The sequence below is a fragment of the Triticum urartu genome, chromosome 3A (genome assembly GCF_056163025.1).
Source record: "Triticum urartu cultivar PI428250 chromosome 3A, HENAU_Tu73, whole genome shotgun sequence".
Lineage (NCBI taxonomy): Eukaryota > Viridiplantae > Streptophyta > Magnoliopsida > Poales > Poaceae > Triticum > Triticum urartu.
Genome location: NC_141875.1, coordinates 95,574,084 through 95,597,122, shown reverse-complemented (window position 1 = coordinate 95,597,122; position 23,039 = coordinate 95,574,084). Strand labels below are relative to the sequence as shown.

At 48.5% G+C, this 23,039-nt stretch overlaps 1 protein-coding gene across 1 annotated transcript in view; it reads left to right on the top strand.

The window, feature by feature from the left end:
* The window catches only part of LOC147978734 (uncharacterized), a 34,406-nt gene extending 16,991 nt beyond the window's left edge, over positions 1–17,415 (top strand). Inside the window, exon 2 of the mRNA XM_087514870.1 lies at positions 17,108–17,415. Coding sequence (XP_087370996.1) covers positions 17,108–17,415 — 308 coding nt within the window. The remainder of the gene's footprint in view (positions 1–17,107) is intronic.
* Positions 17,416–23,039: the final 5,624 nt, after the last annotated feature.

The following is a 23,039-nucleotide window of genomic DNA, read 5'->3' as shown; positions in this document are numbered from 1 at the left end:
TCAGCTCCTGCTATCTTCCCCAGATTAATGTCGCGCCCGCTCTTCTTCTCCCTCAACTCAAGCAACTCGACCTCTTCGACATTGTCATCTCGAAGAAGGCTATGGAGCACCTGCTCCGCAGCTGTACTATGCTCGAGTACCTTCGTCTTGAGCAGATCCACGGGTTCATTAGCCTCCACATCGCCTCGACGAATCTCTGATGGATTTATGTGTCTTGCTGGCCCCGCAACAAGACATCAATTGGGAAGAGATCACTCCAGTTGTTCCACGTTATGGTCATTGAGAATGCGCCTTTCCTTGAGAGATTGCTTGTATCGGATCTCGAAGGTCCAACAAAAATCAGGGTCATTGACGCGCCGAAATTGACAGCTTTGGTGTACTCGTCTGCCAAATTCTCCGAACTCTTTATTGGATCCGTAATCGTTCAGGTACAACACTCATCTTCATCCCCGTCTTCTTGAAATTCACATTTTTAAATTTCTTCTTGATGTATTTACGATCGTCTTTCTAGAAAATGATTCCCACAAGCTTGACCCAGTCCATGCGCACAGTGAAGATCTTAGCACTAAAGTCCATGCGCACATGCTTTCCGTGCACGGAGAAGCTACTCATCGAGGTGAAACTTCTTTCCTACAAGTAAACGGTAATCACAATGTAGCTCAATTTTTTCGTAATTTTCCCAAATTACGATGACAAGTGTAGTGTTCAAAACTGCATCTACGCACTGCACTGAAAGAAATGTTTTTAGTATTTTTTTCTCACGTGATCACATGCATCGTTTTTTATGCTGTACTACTATAGTAGCCTAGGCTAGTCATAGTGGAAAGTAACTTAGACTACTCCAGTAACACTATGGTTACCCTAAGAGCAAGTACTACCTCCGTCCTGGTTTACTCTTCCAATTTTGTAGTATCAAAATTTGACCATAGATTTAACTGCCAAATGTTAATGCATGTCACTAAGAACTATATCGTTGGATTCGTATTTGAACATAATTTCAAATGGTGTAATTTTCAGTGACATGCATTGGCATTTCCTTAGGTAAATCTATGGTCAAAATTTTATACTAAATATGAGGTAGTATTACAAAAGTGGGATATGTAGGCCAAAACATGTGCCAAATTCACTTGTGATGCATTTGGCATCGATGCCCCTCCATTGCTCACCTGGTGTCCCAATCTGGATCACCTACTTTGCTCCGGTGCCAAATTAACTCACGCAATGAAAAAACACTGCATGGGAAAGAGAGAGAGAGGACTGAGGCAATAAAAAACACTTGTTTGGGAGAGTGAGAGGCTGGTGTAGTTGGTTTGATTGATTTGTTTATACATGTGGGTCTGTGTGCACAGCGGTGCCAACTCTCTCACATCGCGAGAGCAGTGCCAAAATCTTTTGATTTGACATCGATGCGTGTTATGTGGCATACTTTTGCGAAATATGGCATTGTCCACATAGTGGAAGACAACAAATGGCCAAGCTCTTCACGTGCTCCTAGTTAAATGAGAGGAAACAGAAAGAGAGAGAGAGAGAGAGAGAGAGAGAGAAAATATCACTAGCCAGCCAACCCTATCGTATGAGCCAATGATATTGGTACCTCTTGATGACACAGCAATCTTATGCAGCCAGCTACTCTAATATGTTCTCTTCTTTTGCAGATAAAAAAAGACTTGAAAGTGAAAAATGTGCTGCACTATAACAATCTCATCGAATGCCTTGATCTCCATCTTACAGAAATTGATTTGATCGACTACCGAGGCAGCACATCTGAAATTAAATTGGCTAGGTTCTTTGTTCTGGAGGCAAGTGTGCTCAAGGTAATGATGTTTGGTGTTCTCTGGCGCAACAATGAATGGCGTGCTGATCACCGCAAGAGTCTAATACTAAATGACAAAGTCTCCGTAGAAGCTGAATTTGTTTTTGAAACATCAAGTGGCCAGAGACTCGAAAATTTATTTGCCCATTAGTGACTTGTCAGGGCGGTGGATTTTAGTTTGTACGATAATGCTGCATCCACCTAAAGTAACGAAAGTTCTTACGTAAACTTCCTAGTAATTCCCTCTTCGTAGGTGCAGCATTACTCCTAACATTTGTAATATCAATTTGTAACTTGTAATATTGCCGTGTGCTATTCCTGCATTTTCAAAATCCCGCGAATCAAACAGGTCCTGAGTTGGTGATTATGTTGTGCCTCCCATCTTTCACCAATAGCCGTCGGATGTAGATCTGACGCATACAAACCAAGCTTCTCCATTTTTGCAGAAAGATGCCCGCACTTGTTCCCTATTTACAAACAACTCCTTGTCTCTCACAATCAGCCTCATCTCCTCCACACCACATCTAGGAGTAGAAGGCCATGGAAAAATCTGGCGCGATGGCCGCTGCCGGAGCTGTCCACCCCCAATCTTGGTGTTCTGTGCAATGCATGGGCATCTATGCACGGGAAATTATGTCGAACAGGGCTAGTTGTAAGAAGGCTAGCTCTACAGCCATGATGATAGTGACTGCAGACGGTGAGGCTGACTATGGTATGCCGAACATGACGCCTATACTCAGGTGTCATCTCCGGCGCAGGGTCTTGTCACTTCACTGTGAGGAGCAGCACGTAATAATTTTACCAACGGGTAGTACAGTGCTAGTACTCCTACTACTACATTGGTAGTACTACTACTAGTACTAGTAGCACCACCGTCTGGATTTAGGAGCACTACCACGTCCACTTGGATTTTAGTATTTGACTAGTAATATCTAGTAATGCATGTCACCAAAAATGTACTACTCCCTCTGTAAATAAATACATGGTGTTTTATTCCTATCGGCGAGAGAACTTAATGTTTTTTTGATACTCCTAACTAGAGTACTAATAGGATTACGTGCAATGAACTAAACATTGCATGTCATGTTTGGTAGTCTCAAGTCATTGAAAGCATGCACGGCCCACATCTCTCATTGGTTGATATGTCACGAAATAAGAAACAAGGAGGTAGTTAATGCACCGTGCCTAACTATTTTGGGATTATTTGGTTTTCGTAAGGTGACTTACACAACATTTTTGTTTACATGCATTAACATTTTATTAGTTAAATCAAAGGTCAAAACTTGGCGCAAAATGCAAAGGGGACCAATAAACCAGTAAACATCAAACTTCTCTCGTTTGGCCCCAACTAGAGCTCCGGTGAGATGACTATACTGCAGCGGCACGGAGGGGGACGCAGCTTCATTGACTTACAGCAACTGCCTTTGGGTGAATGACACGTGGCCCCAGGGGGTGGCTGGCCCACCTATCATACAGCCAAAGGCAGGTGCAGTAGAGGGCCGAGGAGTAGTACGAAATCCTACGCACCTACACACGCTAACCAAGGGCTGAGTGATCACTCGAATCGCAAGATCAGTTGACTAGAAGCTACGCTAGACTCATGGAGGTGATAAGCGCGAGCATCCGCCGGCTGTGCCAGATGGTCCACGACGCCGGCCTATGGCCCGGCACCGAGGAACGTCTCCAGGTAGTATTGCTTGAGGCCGCCAGGGCGAGGGGCCGCTTGGACGACAACTTCGTCTCCTTGTTCTACGAGGTCCTCGTCGGTTTCCTCGACAAGTTCACCGTCGTCAAGAAGCTTGCGGACGACAACTTCGTATCCTTGTTCTACGAGGTCCTCGTCGGTTTCCTCGACAAGTTCACCGTCGTCAAGAAGCTTGCGGATGACTTTGACGTAAGCCTCCAGCCGACGCGCCCAGGCTCTGTGATGCCCGCCACCCTCAACGGCCACTATGGTAACAACCTCTTCGACGCACTGGTGGCCCTGTGACTGCCCGCCGTCGCGTCGGAGAATGTCCACCTCAAGGTCGCGCTCGCCGCGCAGCGCCTGGCGCAGTAAGACACCATCGACATAATCACCCACGTCTACGCGCAAATCGTCCACAAGGACTACTACATGCAAGAGGAGGACCATAGGACAGTAGCCTTCTTGGAGCGCAGGGCAACCTTGGACGGCACTGTTCAGAAGCACGTTGAGCTCGCCGCCAACGCCGCTGCTCCTCACACGTCGGTTGGTGACCCGGCGCACTAGGGCGTGAGGATGTCATTGAATGTTGATGGATCCGTATGTATTTTTATCTTTCCGTCAAATCCATGTAGTAGTATATGATACTACAGTAATTATCTTACCTTTCGCATCAACTTCATAATTTTCGTACGTACTCCATGCATGAACGGCGCCAGAACCAAACTTCTCATTACTCTAGGCAAAATCATTATTTTCTATCTATCGGTCGCGCCATGGAGCAGAACCAAATTTTACAAGTTACGAGTTCAAAAGGAAAAGCTTGCCGTGTTCGCGTCGCACCCCCACACGGTTGGTTCAGCACACCGCTCAAGAGGGAATGCGTGCGGTGTTGCATTTTCACTTACAAGTGGGACCGCAGTTGATTAAACCGACTATCGTCAAACCCCCACCCCGCCCACCATGCAATGGCTGAGAAAACAGGAGGGAGAAGAGATGGGTGTTGCACGGACTCCAAGAAAATTGGTGTCGGATGGGACTCGTATGGGTGGCGTGTGCCGTACTGCTAGACGTGAATGCTAGTTATGGCACATGCCACCCCACTATATTGAGCCTATATCAAGGTACGTAGAAAAAATTTCCTGTAGTCCGTGGTCAGCCATCCTCTATCTCTCTTCTCAGCCAGCTAGCGGACGCGCGGAGCCCATCGTCTGCTTGCTCACATGCGGCCCCACATGTCAGTGAAAACGCAAGAGGACCCACTGAACCTGCACATCTTTCACCTCGACGTGCTGGTGATGAAAAACAAATCTAATAAGGATCTTCAGTGGCCGCTTCTGGAGTTACTCAAGAGTAGTAAGATTCTATTTACAGTTTAACCCAAGATGCACATCTTGTGGCTTCAACTACCACTCTATTTTCTTTCATGACACGACCTGGATGCTAGATGTCCCACGTGTCGGCAAAAGGAGAAAGAACCCGACCAAATCTTCAGTTCTGCTCTCGGATTATACTAGTTGTGCTAACTTAATAATTTTATTGTGTAATCTCTCCGTTCCAAAATACTTGACTTCCATTTGTCAAAAAATGGATGTACCTATATACTAAGACATGTCTAGATACATATATATTTTGACAAATAGAAGGCATGTATTGTGCAACGGAGGGAGTAGAATGGATGCAAGTTTTTGTATTGGGAAGAAGAGTACATCCATATATTGATAGAGCGCAATTTAGTAGATGTTCTATCACTTTTAGCTAGCATAGACGCAAGATCGAGCCTCCGCAGATCAACAATGAATGCGTCGAGAAGGCACTAATCCAACTTACAGGAGTAGTAAAATGTATTCTTGTGGTTCTTGTTTTCTTTGGTCTTTCTTTTCTAGCCAAAATTATCGTTGGAGTTCGTGCAAAACGGAGGTGCATTTGGGGTCGTGCGTTGGAGTTGGCCTTACAAGTGGGACCGCAGTTACGGAAACCGACTATCGGCAAACCCCCACCTCGCCCTCCGCGCGAGGGCTGAAGTTGGAGAAACGACGAGGTTGAAGAGATTGCTCTAGCACGGACTCCAAGAAATAATATGGTGTTAGATGGATGTCGTGGTGGTGGCGTGTGCCATACTCCTGGACGTGAATGCTTGTTCTGGCCCATGCCACCCTACTACTCCTACTACTTACTCCTACTATAGAGTACTAGTATCGAGGATTCGAGGTGCTGGTTACGTACAGCGAACACATTAACATATGGCTACAGTAAAAACACCCGCCCAACGTGCGAAGCATGTGAAGCTAGTGCAAATAGTGTAGTACTATTGTTGATTGGCCTCATCCGATAACCTGTTGCAATGCACGTACAATTATGTATTCCGAAAATATTTTTTTGCCTCATCGCACCACTCACTCAGAGAAGCGACTCGAAAGCCATTCATAAATTTAATAAGTTTATCACAGGCATATCATTTTATTACATACAACAGGTCATCAACCCACACCGACAACGAGGATACATTATAAATACTAAAGTTTTCACCACACAACAAATAACAAGCAATGTAATGAACTTCAACTCAACCATTCCTTGGCGTTGGAAACGCTTGCTTCGAACCACAAGTGATTCTCTGGGACGGACCATCGATTGTCCATCTAGAAAACAACGCAGGACTGATCATCCAGGCTGAAGCGGCCTACTATATCAGTACCAGGGTAGGGAACCACCCAAATGTCTGAGGTATAGACATAGTTGCTTCTCATAAATGGTATTGTTAACGTTGTGTCAACATCAGTTGGATCGCCTTTCACCATCATCGGATAGTTTTGTCCAAGGAAGAGCGAATTTTCTCCAAGACTATCAATTCTGTACCAGGGAGAAGGAGTTGGCGCTAGCACACTACTATCCATCCCGAATACCTTGCAACGGGTGTTGGAATAGGTCTAGAGAGTGCGACCATGGGAGACTACACCTGCTTCCTTAGTAGTAACATCATCAGTGGGCTGTATACACACAAGAAGAGGTGATCCATCGGAATTAGTTGCCAGGCGCCACTGAGTATATGGGTTCTGCTCGTCCTCATGCTCGTGATCATCACCATCGTCATCTCCCCCTTGGTTATAAAAATTTTCAAGTATAGGTGGTGGGATATTCACAGGACCTTGGAAACACAAGAAGAAGGTTAATTAGTAAAGGGAAACTTGCTAACCCGCATGCATGTGGATGAAACAATTATAATTACGGTGGAAGACAAACGTACCGAAACTACGAGGATCCCATGCAAAAACAGTGCCACGAGTGGTGGCAGCAAACACAAGGCCCTCGTATTGAATTGCATCACAGTACTCATCCATGTACAGAAACTGATTTTTGAGCAATATCCATCGAGTCGAACCACGAAGGACGACAACAAGCTTGTCGAAGATAGCAACAACTTGATAGTTGTAATTCCAAGAGCGGTTGGGAACTCGACAAATTGCTATCTTCCGTAGAAGACAGTCACCATGATCGTATTTGAACGTGCGTACAATACCGGTGTGCTTAACCTTTGGGCAGTCTGTTGAGATTTTTAGAAGTGGAACCCGGTCACGAGTGTACACATTCACAAGTTCCCACTCGCAGTTGGACCCAATGTAAACAACCCAATCTCCATTTGCGCCCGCCCAAGCCTTGCCCTCAAGCCATGGCATCTTAACATCATACGCATCATTATCAAGCGGCATCAACTGGCACAGGGCGAGGCCACCGTCGTGACGGCGCCAGTCAATAGGGTCACGACGAAGAAGATAGGGGAGATCAAACCGCTCCTTGACTCTTGGTTTCTTTGTAATGATGTTATTAGTTGAGTCGAGAATGGGCTTGAACGAACCTGCCATGCTAGCCGAGGTGATGACATCGCATCGATCAATGAGTTCCTCCACCACGTCATCTTTTAGATCGGGGCAGGAATAACGAGGTCATTTCCGGCCTGTTCCCTCCATGGAGAAGACGATCGAACAATGGAAGAAGAAAGGGTGAAGGGCTGAAGGAAAATGGAGGAGGGAGAGGAAGAGAGTGCGACAACAGTTCCAAATCGAGAGGGAAAGGCGAGGAGTCGGTGGACGGTTGCGAGTTTGCCACGGTTCACGAAGAGGCGCCCGGCCTGCATGTCCGTTCGGAAATACTCCTACTACTCGCCGTCGTCTCACTGATATGTTGGAACGGGACCACATGTCAACGAAACATGGTGTGTAATTTCTCATGCAAAATGCGATCTGGCCGCGTTGGCCCGAGGTGCCGCATTAGTTATCGACCTTTATTTTTTAATGGCGTGCCGATCAGTTCTGAAGCATGACTAACTGGTACTGTACGCAGAGAAAATATAAACTACTCTACCACTACTCCACCTCCAGTACTAGTAGTATAAAAAAGATATATAGGCTGGAGCTTGAGCGCTTTCTTGCTAAGGGCTGCCCACTTGCTTCTCACACTACCACCCTCTCTCCAGATCTAAAAAAGATGGCCCATCTCTCCCTCCTCACCGGTGGTCACAGATCCGCCGGGGAAGAAAAGGACGTGCAGCGTTGACGCACTCGTCGTCGGCGAGCGAGGTCATGCATTGACGACAAGGCCGTCCTCTCAGACCTAGCGCCCGCGCGGAATGGCCTCCGTCCCCAAGCTTGTTGCCGTAGTGTGTGCGGAGGACAACGACCACGAGCGAAGCCACTTCCCGCCGACCCTCAGGTATGCTACCTCTTTTCGAACCATAACCTTGTTCTATTGCCCCATCTGCCATGTGGTTGCATGTGGATCTTTTTCCACTCCACCATCTTCCCAATTTGCTATCCTCTGCTCTGCTGGCCACGCAGATGAAGACCATAATTTGCACTATTAAAGGAAACGCTACTTCATGCAGACTAATCCATGTCTGGGTTGAATAAGGAAAGGAAGGGAGACTGTACTGTCCACGAGAGTAGGCATCGAACCCGCATCTAGGTTGAAAAGGGGAAATCAGTAGCTAAGGAACGAGTCTCGTGTCTCTTGGTTGAAGAAGGGTAGAAAGGCATGACAACGAAATAGAGAGAGAATGACCAGGTCGATCGGTTTGTTGTCCTCGCATAGGAAAAAGGTGGCTAAAGAGAACAAAAATGGGACGTAATCCACATATTCTGCCTGGATATTTGTTGCTCTGGGCAACCATACCTCCCTCACCACTCTGCGCCCGTGGAGGTACATCGTACTGGTGCGCCCACTGTCCAAATGGGCCTCCCATGCTCTTATTGCCACTTTTTTTGCTGTTAGTATAACGCCAGCAGTCAAGTCAAGCAATGCTACTGCCAAAGTGATGCCACATTTAACTAATGCCACTCTCAGTCTAATGCCACCCATAAATTTAAGCAATAATGCCATTTAATGTCACTGGATTATTCCAGGGTTAGCTGTTGATTGTGGATCTATTAAAGATTTTTCAGCTAAGGCATTCTAATGCTGTTGCACAGCTAGTATACCTACGATGAAACTTGTTACTACCTTCAGATTTTTGCACTGTTAATCCTTATAGATTACATACCTCACTTTCATGAGATAAGTTAATTTTTTTGTACAGTGTCACAAAAATGCCAAGGCGCTGATGTCATTTTATTTTGGTTAAACTGCACAGACAATTATGAAGACAAGAGGAAAGGTCAAGAGTGGGCACCTCCTCCGGCTATTCTCTTGAGGAGGTCTGTATGTCTGTCTCTAATGCCTGTCGACTACATACCTGACATCATGATGTAATGTTAAGTCATTTCCTTTTGTACAGTGTCACTGAATTGTCAAGGCGGTGATGGCATTTTATTTTATTAGAACTGCACAAAATTTTCTTAAAAGAAGAGGAAAGGTCAGGAATGGCTCACTTTTCCAGAAAAAACTATGTATGCCTTCCTGACATCAGCCACTGTTGCTTTATTTATTCCTTCAAACAGGTGGTTAGAAACAGTCTTGCTACCTTTTCCCATTAACAAATTGGAATGCTTATATTTGTGAGTCTATGCTTCAACTAGTGCCACTTTTAGAGTAATCACACTTTCAATATCTATGCAAACAGGGATGCTCGATTTTAGTGGAACTGCACAAAAAGTCCAACTGGTTCAACATTAGGAGCATGTTTTTTCCAAACCTTTATATCCAATTGGTGGCACTATGAGCTGTTCATTACGAAGGTACACGGTATGATACAATCTTGCTACTCTTTTTGTACTGTCATTAGATAGTAATACTAGTGGTTTGCATCTGAATTTATTGGCAGGGTGGACCTACATTGGAGGTGCAGGACAGGATTCAATGATTGGATGCTCAATTTCGGTTGTATCGATTTCACCTCTTCCATGACTGTGAACGTGGATATCCTTGGTCTGATGAAGAATAGGCGCTATATTTCTACTCTGAACCAGCAAATCAATTCAGTATGAAATTGTCCAGGGCAAAACATAACTGTATCAGATTGTCCAGTGCAGAACATGACAGATGCTAAGCGGAAGAGACATGTTTAAACCAAAAATACAAGGTGTGGTATATGTTTACTGGTTGCTTGATATTTGTGCAGACAGAGATGTCTGCCCATTGCTATTTGGCAAACAAACAAAGTGCCCGCAATTTTGGTTGAACTTCACAAGAGAATAGTATAGTCACTGCATGCAGTGCCATTTGAAAATAGACACAGAAAGATTGCATAGTCACTTCATGGACTGCAGAAAAGTAGTACTGTACTATTTATTGGCCAACACTAGGTGCTTCATTGCTTTGGTCTGATTATACAATGGGCATCATTTTGACTAAGTTAAAGTTTGTATTCCTAAAATAGTCTCGTCGTGTGATCGAGAGAAGACCAAATCATATTGAAGTGGATGTTCCTCCATCATGTGTGGTTCATTCTCATGGTTCCAGCTGTTGGTGAAACCACTTACGTTTGCAAGAGGAATTGTAGACTTCACAAACAAATTTGTCTTTCAGTCTGTACTGAATGTTGGCCAAGAGAAGCATCCATGTTAGTACTTAGTAGGAAGAACATGTGTTTTTTCTAGATCTTTGCTTTTGGAACTACATATTTGTATATGATCTGTGAATCATTGAGATGCATTAACATGTTGATCTTATGTATGGGAATCGTACTAGTTAGTTTTAGTTGCGACGCAAGATCCGAAGTGGCTAATCTTTGCTTTTGGAGCTACATATTTGTATATGATCTGTGAATCATTGAGATGCGTTAACAGTTACTTATTTCTGTTCGCTCAGTGTTTACAAGTTACTGATCGATCACTAGCTAGCCTACAAATGAGCTCCTAGCAGTTTTATTTGCGACGCAAGATGCGAAGTGGCAGTTTTTTGAATAAAAATGCCTACCTCTGAAGAAACTGATAGGCTACACTATCGATACTACACGGATAAAAATGCCTACCTCTGAAGAAACTGACAAGCTACACTATCGATCCTACACGGATAAATAGCGGATCACGCACGTACTACCTGCTTCCCGGTTTGCAGGGCTCAATTCAAGAAACGACCTACTCGATCCTACACGAATAAATAGCGGATCACGCACATACTAGTACCTCCTTTCCGATTTGCAGGGCTTAATTCAAACCTCTCACCAACCAAGGTACTCCCTCCTTTCGGGATTTATTAGTCCCGTGAGCAAAGCAGCAAGACCAAGGCATGGCAATAATTAACGGCATGCAGAAGTTTAAGCCTAATTAATTCTAGCGATTTAAGTGGCTGCATGCATGCCCTCGGCTTTAACTCGTTGCATGCTGGTTCGCATACTGCCTGCGAGCGATTTTGAGTGCCTGCATGCAGCCGACCGTAATTAAGGCAGCTAACTGATGCGAAAAAAGATACGCTTTAAATCCGTGGAATCATTATTGACAAGGAGGGAGATGATTCGAGTGCACTCATTTGACTGCCATGCCGGCGTGCGACCCAGACGGGACGGGACGGCACAGTCATAATTTCAGTTTCTCTAGTTTTCCACGGCAAGCTAGCGCGCTAAGCCATTATGCATTGAATTCCGATGACCGTCGCTCTACCTTCCGCCTATAAGTACTGTTTCCCGGCTTTCTCAGGTGCCACCGTGACCCAACTCGCCATATCCTCATAAGCCCCCACTGGCCCGACATCGCTCGCCACGTCCGCCATGCCCCCGCCCGTCCGCGGTAGGCGACGGCGAAGGCGGTCACCGCCGGAGCTAGTGTTCAGGTTTTCACCGGAAGGCGGACAGAGGGAGGAGGCATTCTATCTGTCTTTAGATGGCAATGCGGAGATCGAGGAGTTGTTGGAGCGCGACCGCATGGCGGAGGAGCAGGAGTTGTTGGAGCGCGACCGCCTGGCAGAGGAGCAGCGTATCGCCGATTTGCGCTGCCAGCGGGACATGGAGTAGCAGCGCACCGACACTCTGAGTCGCGAGCAGAGCGCCCGCAACTGGGCCGACTATGTGGTGACCGGCGCCCGGCAAATAGCCCTGGAGGCTGTCGGGCACACACGCGTTCGCGACGCCGATTTTTACTACCAGCTCGTCAAGTGGGTTTCCCGCTTGGAAGCCGAAGGTTCGGTGGACCACGCCGGCATGGAAAGGGCCAACGCGCGCGAGCAACGCGCCCTATCGCACCTCTGGCAAGTCCGAGGCGAGGCGGAGGACGCCGGTGCTGGTGTTTAGCATGGACAACAGATGGCGGCCAACATCGTCTAGTTAGCTAAGAGTAAGTTAGTACTTGTACGCTACTAGAGTGTTAGTGGGAGTAGATAGTTAACTTGGCTATGATGGTTGTCAACGTGGAAGTTCAGTACTCTATATGTGGATCAGACCTGTTACTTTGCTCTGAATGTTGAACTTTCCGTTTGAATGTATGGAATGGGCCGTTATTTTTTTAAATGGTTTGTATTTGTCCTCCACGGTTTAGAGGCTGACTTGTGGGCCTAGCAAGTTGACACGTACACAATCAGGAGATGATTGTATGTGGATAGGATGATAGCAGGGACCCACCAAGGTCATGGCAGTAAGCAAGCAAGTGCCTCCTTATTTCAAGCCAATAAAAAATGGCTCCTCCTAGTGGATTTCTGACATCTGGGTCCCATGCCATTGTCAACGTAGTCAATAAACGAGAAATTGCACAATGAGTGGCTGACACCAGGGACCTAGCAGCTCGCCCAATTATTTTTGTTTTGGGTTAATTTGATAAATGCCACTCCAAATCTGGTGTATCCGAGAAATGCCACTGCAATTTCCAAACTTTCAAAAATGCCATTTCATGCCATTTCTAGGGGCATTTTCCGAAGTCTGGAGTGGCATTTTTCAAAGTTTGCAAACTGCAGTGGCGTTTTTCAAAGTTTGCAAAACTTGAAGTGGCATTTTTCAAAGTTTCGAAATTGCAGTGGCATTTTTATGAATCGCCATAATTGGAGTGGCATTTATCTAATTTGTTTTTGAGACGGAAGCAGGGTGTCAACTGGGATGTGCGAGACACTCTCGCCTGTCTAGACAGCCTTTTCTTTTATGTTTACCACAGACCAGTCCAGTAGTTTTTTTTCTTTCTGAAAATGGCTAGCCCAGTTCTTTTGTGATTTGTCAAGTAAGTCGCTTTATCACGCCTGTTGGGCTACAAATCTTTCAAGACGAGGAGAGCTTCATTCGGCTGGCCGACAAAATGGCCTATCAGTAATGAGAAATGGGTTGTACATTTTTAAAACACATCAAACCGGCAATTATTTTCAAATATCTTTTTTTTCATTTCGAGATTTTAAATTGCATTGATTTTTATGCATGGACAATTTATTGGATTTTATATTGATATACATTTATTTTTAAAATTAGTCTGAATGTGACTCAAAATTTTGGGATTAAAAACAGTTTAGACCGCACCGACATATGCAAAATTTCGTATAATTTTTTAACCGTGGCCACAATATGGGCTGTAATGCTAACATAAAGAATATGGGATCCATAAAAACCCGTAAGAATCAGCAAATGGGCTGTAAATTATTTGAAGTAATGGCAGATGGGCTGTATGCTGTTTTCCATAGATTTGAGGCTTTCCACAGATGGGCTGTATACTGTTGGATGTCCATCCAACGGCTGTTGTGCTTCTTCAATCTCCGCTCTTCATGCTCCAGCCGCTCAAACAAGCGCCGGCGGACCTGCCTTCTCCCTCCTCCCTACGGCAGGCTGTGCTGCCGCGCAGGCCTCACCGCCCCACCGTACTCCCATTGCTGGCCTAGCCATCCCTCTACTCACCCACACCTGCTGTTATTCTCTGGCAACGGCAGACGAACCAGTAAACCCTCGTACAGTCGTAAACCCCTCCGCGTGGGAAACAAAAACAGCGGCCGAGTCTTCCCTGCCTCTGTGTTGTTCCGTTCCTAGGCCTCGCCGTCGTCCACCGCCCTGGGGCTCTCGGTGTGTCGTGGTCAGCATGGTCAACGACCGACGTGCATCTGAAGTGGACTGTACGTGGAGAGGCTGGCAGCTGGGTCCACGGCCGCACGCAAGGAAATGCCTCCTTATTACACGCAAAATAATGATTTCCTCCACCTGACATCTGGGACCCATCAAAACAGCCTCCGTATTTCGCGAAAAAAACGTTACCGCCACTGACAGCTCGGACCCACCAGCTATATCTTCGCACGCAAGGAAGTGCCTCCTTATTACGCACAAAAAAATGAATACTCCCCTTGCTAGCTGGGACCCAGTATAGTGGGCCTACTACGTTGACGGGCACGAAGGGCTTTGTCAACTTAGTCAATATGCACGATTCTAGCTCGAGTGACCGTACGATGTCCATCCAACGGCCATAGTGCTTCTTCAACCTCTGATCTTCTTACTCCATCCGCCCAAAGCAGCGCCGATCGTGCCGCCTGCTCCTGCCTCCCGTGGCCGGCTGTGCTGTCGTGGAGGCCTCACCGCCCCCATACTACTCCCACCGCTGGCCAGGCCATCCCTCCACTCCACTCACCCACACCCCCTGTTATTTTGCGGCGATGGCAGCGCAGCCGAACTAGTGAACCCTCATACTCCTCTCAGCGTGGGCATCCACTGCCGCGTCTTCCCCGGCTCCGCGTCGTCCCCTTCCCAGGCCTCACCGTCGTCCACCGCCGTGGTGCTGTCTGCGCGGCGTGGTCAATGTGGTCAATGATCGAATTCCATCGGAAGAATACTGTACGTGGAGAGGCTGACAGCTGGGTCCACGGCAGCTGCAAGGAAGTGCCTCCTTATTAAGCGGAAAATAATTATTCCTCCACCTGACAGCAGGGACCCACCGGGCGCCCACCAGTATATCGCGAAAAAAACGTTTGCCCCTGACTGCTGGGACCCACCCGACGGGCCACCGCATTTCGTGAAAAAAATGTTCCCCCTGCTATCAGCTCGGACCCACAGGAAGTGCCTCCTTATTACACAAAAAAAATGAATACCCCCCTGCTAGCTGGGACCCACCTTGGTGGGAGGCTGACTTGTGGGCCAACTAAGTTGACGGGGACGGAGGGGTTTGTCAACTTAGTCAATATGCACGATTCTAGCTCCAGTGACCGTACGATGTCCATCCAACGGCCATAGTGCTTCTTAAACCTCTGGTCTTCTTGCTCCAGCCGCCCAAACCAGCGCTAGTCGTGCCTCATGCTCCTGCCTCCCGTGGCCGTCTGCGATGCGGCGGAGGCCTCACTGCCCCCTACTACTCCCACCGTTGGCCAGGCAATCCCTCTACTCACCCACACCCCCTGTTATTCTGCGGCGACGACAGCCTCACACCGTAGCGAACCAGTGAACCCTCGTACTCCTCTACGCGTGGGCATCCACTGCCGCGTCTTCCCCGGCTCTGCGTCGTCCCTTTCCTAAGCCTCGCCGTCGTCCACCGCCCTGGTGCTCTTGGCGCGGAGTGGTCAACGTGGTCAAGGAATGGCTTCCATCGGACGTGGACTATACATGGAGAGGTTGACAGCTGGGTTAATGGCCGCAGCAAGGAAGTGCCTCCTTATTACGTGCAAAATAATTATTCCTCCACCTGACATCGGGGACCCACTGGACGGGCCACCGTATTTCACAAAAAAAATGTTTGCCCCTAACTACTAGGACCCACCAGCTACATCTTCGCACGCTAGGAAGTGCCTGACAGTCGGGACCCACCTGGTCGAAGCGTACGTAGCGTTGTCATTCTGGTCACGAACGTGTACGTACATATATACTGGTGGATGTAGAGGCGAGCATGTGTCGTAGTAGAGGCGCACACGTAGCATGTACACGTACATACGTCGGCCAGGGTGCAAGAAAGAAAATACGGCCACGTATGTGTACATACGGGCGGGGTCTCGAACGCGTACTCGCGCATACGTACGGCCAGGGCTCGTGTACATGGGTGGGTCGGAACGGAGAAATAGTGTCGTCATCGTGTTCATGGGGAGGCAACGGAATGCCTCGTGTTCATCGGGAGGGCTTGGACGGAACAGGCAATGGAAACGAGGCCTGGCGTATCGCAGAACGGAGGAAACGGCCTTGTGTTCAACCGGCCACATTCGAAACGGGATCCTATTGATCAGGAGGGGTCTGGCGTACCGCGAAATGGAGGAAACGGACCTCCTACGGTCGAAACGGGGGTCCTGTTCATTGGGAGGGGTGTGGCGTACCGCAAAACAAAGGAAACGGACTTGTGTTGGAGCGCTACGGTCGACACGGGGGTCCTGTTCATCGGGACGGGTGTGGCGTACCGCAAAACGGGACTCCACGGGATACTGTTCATCTCCACCATCAACCCCTCCAGCCTCCACGAGCTACTGTTGATCCACCGTCGACCTCTTCCAGCCTCCACATGCGACTGTTGATCCACGGGCTCCTGTTCATCCAATATCCACCGCGCGCTACTCCATCGGCTACTGTTCAACCAGCCCTCTCCACGGGCTCCTGTTCAACCACCCCTCCACAGGCTACTATTCATCCTGCCCTCCACCGTCTACTGTTCATCCTGCCCTCCATAGGGTGGTCCTGTTCATCTAGCCCTCTACGGGGTGCTGTTCATCCAGGCCCAACCGGCTTGATCGATTGGGGTCCTGTTCATCCAAAGGCAACACCACGGGGTCCTGTTCATCCACCCCCCCCCCCCCCCCCCGCAACGCTTACTGTTCATCCAGAGGCAGCATCGATCGGCTTCAGTTAGCAGCAGTAGTGAAGGAACCGCTCGATCGGGTTCAGTTAACGGCCATCGATCGATCGCTCGGGTTCAGTAACGCGTAGCCTGCAGTGCAATCGCTCGAGTTCAGTTAGGGCCCAATGCCTCGCACACACGCGCGTACGTGTATGAGAGAAGCGTGCATCGCTCGGCCCCCGACCTCCCACTATAACCAGGAACTCCCCGAAATTTTCCTCCCCCTCGCTTCTACCATGGTTTTTTCCGTCATGGACGACCCAAAGAATGTCATGCAGCTGCGTCTCCGCCCTGCCCAGTACGAAAAGCACATTTTCTGTCATGATTTTTTGTCATAGAAGTAGGAGCCCACCACATCTATGATGATACCAGGTTTTGTCACAATTATCATCGTAGAAGTGTCATATGTATGACAGAAAAAAAAATTTGTTCGGCCCAAAATGTCACGGATGTGTGTTTTTTTGTAGTGAACACCTCGAGAGACCAGCGACGATCTGCCCCTCATCTGGATAACGGGCAGCTCGCTCTCCACCTGGCGGGCGCTGACCTTGTCGTCGTCAGGAAAGGCCCGGAGGATGCCAGCTTTGCTCAAGGGGGAGGTCTCCCCCATCCCTTCGGGGGTCACCTCCGAGTCTTCCTCCTCCCCCTCTTCCTCCCCGTGGGACTCATTAGAAGACAGCTCCACTGGCTTCGGCGCCGCAGGGGCTCCGGTAGGCACCGGTAGCACCAGCCCGCGCCCGTCAAAAGTCGGCCTGGAAGCCACGACCTGCGCCCCGTCTTCACGGTGAAATAAGGGGGTGAAGATGCTCAGGGGTACTCCTGGTCGTCCCCAACCAGGAGGCGGAGAACTGCGGCCAGCTCCCCGTCGGACAAGGCCTTCGGGCTCAAGCAAACCTTGTCCTCTTCGTCCCCAAGCTCCCACAAGGGGCGCGTGCGGGCTTGAAGCGGGGCCATGCGTAGCATCAAGAATTCCCTCAGGAGCATGGCCCCTGTCACCTTCGCCGCCTTCGCGTTGCCCGGCTTCAGATCGGACTTCATATGCTCCAGCACCAACGTCGCCCGCTCGTCGGTGAGCTTCACGCAGGACCACCCCTTGTCGGACTAGGGCATCCTCGTCGGCAGCTTCAAGCAAGGGTGGATGCATTTAGCATCCATCATGGCCCACTTGCTCCGGAAGCCTTCAACTTTCTTCCCTGTCTTCGAGATCAACTTGGCCTTGCTGGCTGCGATGAAATTGACACACCCGGAGGCGCGACCCTCCTTGACGCGGAGGAAGAAGAAGTGGCGCAGAAGGGCCACGGACGGCATCACGCCGAGGTACGCCTCGTAGTAGTAGGCGAAGATGGACAAGAGAAGGATGGAGTTGGGACGAAGATGTAGCGCTTGTAGCCCGTAGTGGCCGAGGACCTCATAGAAGAAGTCAGAGAAAGGGGGAACCAGTCCTGAGGCGATGCTACTCATGAAGAAGGGGAAAAAGGTGCTTCCTTCGGGCTCCGGCACAGCAGAGCCGACCCGGAGCTTAGTCTTCCCCCTCTCGTTGCTTTCCCCCGCCGTCAACAAGCGCGTGGCGGCGAGGTTCTTCTGTGAGATGTTGGGCGCATCGAGGGCTAGCTCGTACCAAGCCGGCGGCGAGGCAGACTTGACCTTGTGTGGAGCCATTAGTCGTTGATGCGGAAGAAGATTAAAGAAGATCTGGAGATTTCAGAGGCAGGGCGCAAGAAAGGGGATCTGAGCAAGGCGAAAGGAAGCAGTGAAGGCAAGCGCTGTCTACGCCAACCTTTTGACAGTCGAGCAGTTGCTGAGGCAGCATGGGGAAGCAGAGACGCCCACGTCCAATCAACCGCCACGCGTTGACCGAGGCCATAGGCTATTGGGGCCCGTGGCTCTCCACACTTGACCTTTGACTTCGCCTCGAAGCCAAGCTCGAGCGCGCCTTGGGCCCGAGGGCTACTGTCGGCGCCCTGGGAATGGGGGTCCCCAGACTTGCCTGCCTGCAGCCCATGGCGTGGCTCTGCGAGCGGGCCCGTACGGCCCATCTTCACCAACAAGCACCCAAGACCCTCGCGAGGGGCCAAGCCTCGCGAGGCAGACGACACAAGACCTCCTCGGGAGCACCCTCGCCAGGCTGGCTCGCGAGGGGCAGAGAGTTCAAGGCAAGGCAAACCTCGCGAGGTTTCAATGACGTGAGCCATGACGATCAAGATCAGGCAGGCGCCAGGCGGGCGCCAGCGCGCACAGTGTCCTTGTTTCCTATTTGGTGCTAAGGAAGCAAGCGCAGGCACGGAGTACCGAGGCGTCAAGCAGAGGTTTCCATATCAGTGCAACAAGACCAAGACCAGCAGGACGGCAAGACAGAGGTCACCATGGAGCCCAAGGCGGCGTCACCACCAGAGCCTTTTGCAGGCGAAGACCGCTTTTGTCAGGATAAGCTGTACTACCTGTCCCCTTTAAAATTGGCCGCTGTTGGCTACCTTCCCGCTCAATATTTGGGGTGAGGAGCAGGGCCTCTATAAATAGGATTACCCACCACAGTAGGAGGGGGCCCGGGAACTGATTCAGTTTATCCTCACACCCACCAAGCACAAGAACACCTCGCCTCAGGAGGCTGTTCTTCCCCTTGTACTGTTCATCCTTAGTCCAAGAGGCAATCCACCAACCCCACACTTGAGTAGGGTATTATACCACAACGGTGGCCCGAACCAGTATAAATCTTGTGTCCTTTGTGTTGCTAGTTCGTCGAGTTAGCCCTTGAGATCTTAGCGAAGCTAGGACGTGGATTGGTAGGGGGAGATCTTCACACGCACCCCAGTGTTCGAACCTTGAGGGTTTTGCCGGAACCAGAGATCCGACAACCCCTACTGTCATCCTCTCCACGTACTTCTGCCGATTCCTGTTGTTTGTTGACCATGTTGACAACGCGAGAGGGCGGCGCCGCGGTGAGCGGACCAAAGCACACGGAGGACGACGACGAGGCCTCGGACGTCGGCGTTAATGATTTTGGAGATGGTGGGGCGGCGGTGTGTGCGCTGAGGCACAGCCAGCCAAGGGAGGCGGAAGCAGGCGGCCCCGCTGGCGTTGATTTGGTTTTGGCGGCTGGAGGAAGACAGGACTGAAGAAACACGACAGACTATAAAAGCAGCAGCAGTACTTAACAACCTTAACTGAAACTAGCAGGGTCACTTAACAACCATAGCTAAAAGCAGTATGAGTACTTATACAGGTTCAACCATACAAAGCACGCCTTGAGCAATGCTACTTTGCCTACAGTTAACCCAGGGTGAGGCCGCCAAGCCCCAGGACAAGGCCCAGGCGCCACCCCGCGCATCCACAACCTTCTGAAAGCGGCTTCATCTCGCAATGTGGTCAATAAACAGGATATTCACTTTAGAGCCATGGAAAAGCAGGAACATAATCTTCTGTCCTATTCTCCAAGATGGACGGGCCTTCATTATTTGAGACCACCCATGAATAAGTATCTTTTCACCTCCAAGGGGAATGGAGTATGTCGACATAAACATCATGTTGTGACCAAGTGCAAGTCTGACCCGACCATGGTCAGGCATCTTTAGAGGAACAATAGAACTGGGCAGTTTCTATTTCAAGAATATCACAGCTGTAAAATTGTGTATAAGTAATAGTTTATGAACAACATATATAACAGAAAACATCTGGTACCATAAGTTTCTTGACACAGTTGGACGTTCAGCGAGTGCAGCGGTGGCACACATATCCCACGTGGCCTTCCACCATTGAAACGCCCCACAAGGACCTCAAGATGATCCATAAAGTGTACGAACTTGTGGATGTTGTCCCAGTCAACTTCAGTGCCATCAGTAACAGCCAAGTTGTTGCAGAATAACAAACGAGTAGCCTGCTTAACTCTGAAAAAACCTACATGTGCCACCAATTATAAGAAAATATTAGTTCAAAGTAGCATCTTCGTGAGAGATTCGTTGCTACTTATAAAGTTAAATTATGATTAGTTAGATAGAATAGGTGGATTAAGAACTAATTGAGGCAACAAGCAAGAACTAGATACAAACTAACATGGATGAACAATTGGAATGAGGTCAGGGTGGGAGATCACAGTGAAGATGAGAACAGGTTCTGCTATTTCCATCAACATTCGTGCGCCAACTTTCAGTCCGTAACACTTGAGAAAGTTTATCCAAGTTCGTCCATAAAAAAAGCAGCGATCTTCTTGGTTCATGAACCCAACTCGGAACTTATATCCATGGCTTGTCTTCACTATGACCATTAAACTGGTGTATTCAGTTATGGCAAGGCCGAGCATCTTGAGTGCATGTGTTCTAGCAGAGCACATAATGCACTGCAGGAAAAATAATATGAGAACACAATGTATTCCCTATCCAAATCTAGAAATAAATTCCTCATTCACGTCAGTGTTGACCATCGTACTGATAGTACCTTTTATCCAAATATAGCAATCCAAATTTCCAAATTAGTCGACAGCATGTTCAAAAAAACCACACCCTCCCGGATAGAAAAGAGGATTCTAGAAACATAGTGTCCGTGTTTTAAAATCTTGTGTTAGGATGAGAAGGAACAAGTGTGGCATCTCGCCGAGGGCGCAGAAACCTGTAGGGTCCTCGCACTTTGGGCACTGCAAATGAAACACACTAGATTCAGTAGGAAGAAAAATGCATTAACGGCGGCGGCTGCCATCTAGGATTACCCGCGACCAAGGGACTTAGATTTATCAGGGATGGATGAAGAATTCGTACCTGGTTCTCCATGAGAAAACCCTATGCAATCACCGAGAGGGGGTTTTCTCTGAACAAGCGGACGAGGGAGAAGGGGATTCAGGCCCAGTGAAATATTGCCGCTTCGTCCGTCTAGCTTACTGCTAAAGATGGAAAGGGGGGTTTGTGATTTGATTACTCATTCGGCATTACTGCGGCGCTACGACTGGGGTGTTTCTACCGTGCAGTTGTGCACTCTAATTTGTGCATATGGCACGTGGACCCCATTGCCGGATGCCCCACATATCAGCGAAAGGAAGTAGAAAGACTGGAGTAACTAGTTACACATAAATATATTTTTGATAAGGAGATACTCCCTCTGTAAAGAAATATACAAATATTTTATATCACAACTTTATACATAAGAAAAATCAAGGGGAATATATATAACATATATAATTATAAAAAACAGAGTTGTTTTCAACACAGTATGGACGAGTTGCTGATGATGGTGTGCCTGCCATCCTGCAATATAGGCCGTCCGATTTATATCTGACGGATAGGAAGGAAACTATGGTAATTTTCTAAAAAGGTACCCACACACCTCTCCACATTTGCAAATAAGGCCATCCCTCGTTCATCCTTTTCTCTCACAAGATAAAAATACTCATACAAATGCATCTTGATGTTACGTGCAACGCACGGGCATTATGGGGGTTCAGCTGAGAATATAATACTTAGACAGGCTCACGGTTCTGGACTTTGGGCCGCAGGCCCACCCTGCATGTTTGGGGGCCCATGTGTTCTATCTCTGCGCTTTTCATATTGCAAGCAATTGGTACAGCGCTGGTTTTAGATGCTGTCGCAAGGGGAATACACAAAATTGAATAAAGCACGACAGCTGTTGGAATGAAATCGAACGATAGTTCCTAACCAGCAATGGGAGTTGCAATTCTATCAACAATATACCATGTGATAAATAATACTGTCGTATTACTTATACACATAGGACACCTGTTTCACCATGCCAGATTATTACTTATACACATAGATCAGTTTTGTAGTTGCATGCTGCTACTGAAGATATGATTTAGATTTGAACCTTGACCATCCTTTAGCATCAATCCTCATGCGACCATCCTTTGTACTTAAGGTATATTGAGCAGGTTCATTCACACCAAGGCTACGCATGTTAAGAGAAACTTGGCCGCTGTCGCTCGGATTGTTGAACAACTCCCTCGTTGCTCTACGAATTCTCTATTTGCAAACAAGAAGACATACCCAAACAGTTAGATCAACATAGTGAATCATGCGAAACAACATGGAAAGAATAAAGAATGAAACACTTGGGCAGCCAATGCTTACCAAGAAGGTGGACATGTCGGTTTTGTAAGGACTTTGGTATATGAAGTGGGAACTGCAGCCCAGTCTGTTGCCGGTGCAACTGCTTGTTTGGTTGCCGCTGCATTGACCAGAGCAGATGCAAGTGAAGTGTTGGTTCAGGTGCCGAAGCCGCCGCTGCTACCGGAGATGGTGCTCCTTGTAGAGCTGGTGCCGGTGTCGGAGCAGGTGCCAGTGTCGATGCCCGATCCTTCGGTGGATCAGCCTGATCCACTAACGCGGTCGGTGCCCAATCCTCAGCTGGATCAAACTGAGTTGCTGCCACTGTCAGTGCTAGAGCAATTGTCGGTGCTCGATCCGTTGCTGAA